Consider the following 3,744-nt stretch of genomic DNA (forward strand, 5'->3'; position numbering starts at 1 on the left):
GCAACGCCGAGGGTTGCGATCCCGTTGCCGGTCCCGGTCCGGTACGGGCGCGACACTGAGGGTTGCGATCCGTTGCCGGTCACGAAAAAAGACAAAAAGGGGAAAAAAAAAAAAAAAGTTGTGTCTTTCTGAGCATTCTTCTCCTAATAACTAAAAGGAAGGAGGTTGAGTTAATATGAGAATTTTACTCCAAAGTCTTGTCTTACACTCTTTAAAAAAATTGTAGTAAAATATGCATAACCTAAAATCTACCATTTTAATCATTTGAAGTGTACAGTTTGGTGGCATTAAGTGCATTCTAGTATTGTGTTACCACCACCACCATCCATCTCCAGAACTGTCTTTAAAAATGTATTGCCTAACTGTTTAATCAGTCAGCATATTTTGAGACCACTTGTAAGTGAAGGAAACTACCCACAAAAGATACTAAATTACGAAGTTATTGTGGTTTTAATTGAATCCTGCGCTATTTTGTATAATAATATATAATAATAGCCAACTATCCTTGAACACTTAGTGTGTGTTAAGCATCATGTGAACACTTGACATGTAATAACTCTTTTATTCCCATGATAACCCTCTAAGATATATGTTGATATTATCTTCATCTTATAAATGAGGAAACCAAGGCAGAGATTTTCTGTGACTTGGGCAGCTCAGGGATGGGAGAGCCAGTATGTAAACATAGTAGTATGGCTCTGGGTCCCACTGCCCTCAACAACCATGCTCTGTGTGGTGGCCTCACATTTCAGCATTCAGAGCTGCCCAGTACCTGGTTCCTGGCAGCATTGCCAGTGAGAGGCTTACAAAGGGCCCTGGTTACCTCACTTAAGACTCTGGCTTTTATTTTAGCTCTTGGGGAGCCTGGGAGGATGACTTTGGCTGTTAAGTAGAGGCTTTTTCCCTCAACACTTTCTCTCCCTGTTATGAACACATCTCTGGCTGTGCCAGAGTCCCAAATTATAGCCACCTGTTCTACCTCTACTAACCGTAGACAGTGCCTTGACTCAAAACACAAACATAAAAGTGCTCTAACATTGTGAAGCAAATGTAGTTATATAATTCACACTTAAGAGATACAGAGTTAAAAGAAATCCTGCTTATATAAAAGCCATTTTTTCTGAAGGTCTAGAGCATAATTAACAAGATAGAATTCTTCTCTAAGACCTATGGGACTTACAGAAGGTGAGAGAATAAAAATGTATTTTATTTATTTATTTATTTAATCAGAAGCTGCTTTCCCTTAGGATAAATCAGTAGAGGCCACACATATACAACAGTAATTTAATTTCTTTTGAGTGGTGCTTTTATAGTTTGGGGTATTTATTTTTGAAGAAGTCATTAGAGATGAATATCTTGTGGTCTAAATTGTTAAAGCAGGAACATTCTCTTTAATAATCTTAGATCACATTTTGATTCATATGACGGTAAGCTAAGGGCTCCAGGAGAAGTAGCCATGGGGAGACAAAGATAGACTGCAGAGCGTGGAAGGAGTGAGTGGCAGACTAAGGGCTGGCATGGGATTCAGCTCAGAGGAAGAGAGAGAAAGAGGGAGGGAGCAGGTGTAGCAGTCGAAATATTATTCAGTTTGCTTTGCAGATATCCTAAAGGTACAAGTTTCAAATTAGCTTTCTCTGAGTAGAAGTCAACTTGTGTGGGGCAGTATGGTATAGCAGGCAAGAGTATATTCTAGAGTATAACCTACTTCACGTGGTTGTTGGAGGATTGCTTGTCAAGTGCCCTGTGCATAGTTAGTGCTCAGTAATTATTAGCTGCTTCTGTTGTCTGTGATGATGATGATGATGATGATGATAAAATAGGAGACCTTTCTTTGCTCACAGAGCCTTCCTGTGCAAGGTATCAGGGCAGCAGGCACCAAATTTGCAGTTGGTAGCAACTTGATAGCTCTGTGATTCTTGGCATCTCCCAGCAGCAACTTTATTATCTGAAAAATGAATATAATGATGTCTATCTTACTGGTCTGTTGAGAAAAATCTCATGAGAAAATATATGTGAAAGTGACACAAATTCTATATAAAGTACTATGCAAGTGTAAGGCATTTTTATATATTTTCTTTTACATTTTCACAAGTCATTTTATTCTTTCTCAAGCCATATCTGTCTTTTAAAAAATTTTTTCTCTCAAAGAAAGATGAAAAAATTGAGAAATTACACATAAAAAAAGTTCTCTTCTCTTTATAAGTCCCAAACTTTACTGTCTATTAACATGGCTCATATATGTAAGCATAATGCTAGAAAGACACCTCTGGAGCATAAAAGGCAAGCACATATATCATAATTTATTTCATAGAAATAGAATAGAAGTGCCTCTGACTTCTAGAGTTCCTTCTGTGTGCTCAAAAGTCGCCTCAGAATATCTAGAAAAATCGCTTCCTACCTCTTTGTCCACATCTGTCAGTATTTCACTTCCTTCAAGTCCAGTTCAGTTGTCACTTCCTGGTGGAGACCTATTTGTAACATCCAGAATTATTATGATTCCATACTCTGGGCTCATGTTGGCCTTTGTGGATATATATTACAGTACCTTTCACATAGTATTGTCATTTTTTCTTTTAACATCTGTCTTCTTTTCTAGCCAACAAACACTATCAGTGTGGTTTTTCTGTGTGACAAAGAGCATCATAAATGCTCATTGTGTTTGATTGGTTTCTTTTTTTATATTACGAATCAGCCATTAAATATAAACACACCCCTTTATTTTACATCTGAGCAGACATGGGCCAGAGAGCCTAAATGAGTTGCCCAATATTATGCAGCAAATCACAGGCAGAGTTAGGACTAGAGTACAGGTATCCAGGTTCCAGGTTTTATGTCCTTTTAGGGAGGTTGATGAATGATCTGTGCTTCAAATATCAATGTGAGGAAGAGTTTGGCACTATCATTATGGGTGAGCACAACAATATTATTCCCATGTGAATCTTAATGTAATGTAATACTTTTTTAAAAGAATTACTTACAATGGGAACTAATATCAAATTTTTCCATTCATCAGCAATGGCTTTTTAAGGAATCAATGATTTTTTTNAACTAATATCAAATTTTTCCATTCATCAGCAATGGCTTTTTAAGGAATCAATGATTTTTTTTTCTGTTGATGTTTCTGTAAACCTCCTCTCATGGCAATTGGTTTGTTTAGTTATTTTTTGTTATAGATGATATCTACTATGTAGGTCATTATTTCCAGATACTAAGAGTTACAATGTGGAATATGTGTGTCAATTTTGTTCTTGCTGTCTCTAGGTTTCATTGCTTCAGACATGACATCAAGACACTCCAGTACCCAGTTGTGGTTAATTACACATTATCATGAAATGGGATCGTTGTATGACTATCTTCAGCTCACTACTCTGGATACAGTTAGCTGCCTTCGAATAGTATTGTCTATTGCTAGTGGTCTTGCACATTTGCACATAGAAATATTTGGGACCCAAGGGAAACCAGCCATTGCCCATCGAGATTTAAAGAGCAAAAACATCTTGGTGAAAAAGAATGGACAGTGTTGCATAGCAGATTTGGGTAAGTTTTTAAAAATATTTTTTAATTATCATTTTTACTTTTGTTGTATTCTGGTGTTTAATCACATTGCATCTCTTTCTCCCCCTAACACGTTGTTTATGAAAAATTTCAAACATGTAGAAAAGTTGAAGGAACTTTACAGTGGACAACTGTATACCGACCACCTAGATTCTTCCAGTAACGATTTATTGTTCTTAAGCCTTTTCA

General features: G+C 36.9%; 1 protein-coding gene across 1 annotated transcript in view; it reads left to right on the plus strand.

The window, feature by feature from the left end:
* The window catches only part of ACVR1 (activin A receptor, type I), a gene marked incomplete at its 3' end in the record, with an annotated part of 55,433 nt that overhangs the window by 47,054 nt on the left and 4,635 nt on the right, over nt 1-3,744 (plus strand). Inside the window, exon 6 of the mRNA XM_008585985.1 lies at nt 3,262-3,537. Within this exon, the coding sequence (XP_008584207.1) occupies nt 3,262-3,537 (276 nt within the window). The remainder of the gene's footprint in view (nt 1-3,261; nt 3,538-3,744) is intronic.

The sequence above is a fragment of the Galeopterus variegatus genome, unplaced genomic scaffold (genome assembly GCF_000696425.1).
Source record: "Galeopterus variegatus unplaced genomic scaffold, G_variegatus-3.0.2 Scaffold3787, whole genome shotgun sequence".
NCBI lineage: Eukaryota > Metazoa > Chordata > Mammalia > Dermoptera > Cynocephalidae > Galeopterus > Galeopterus variegatus.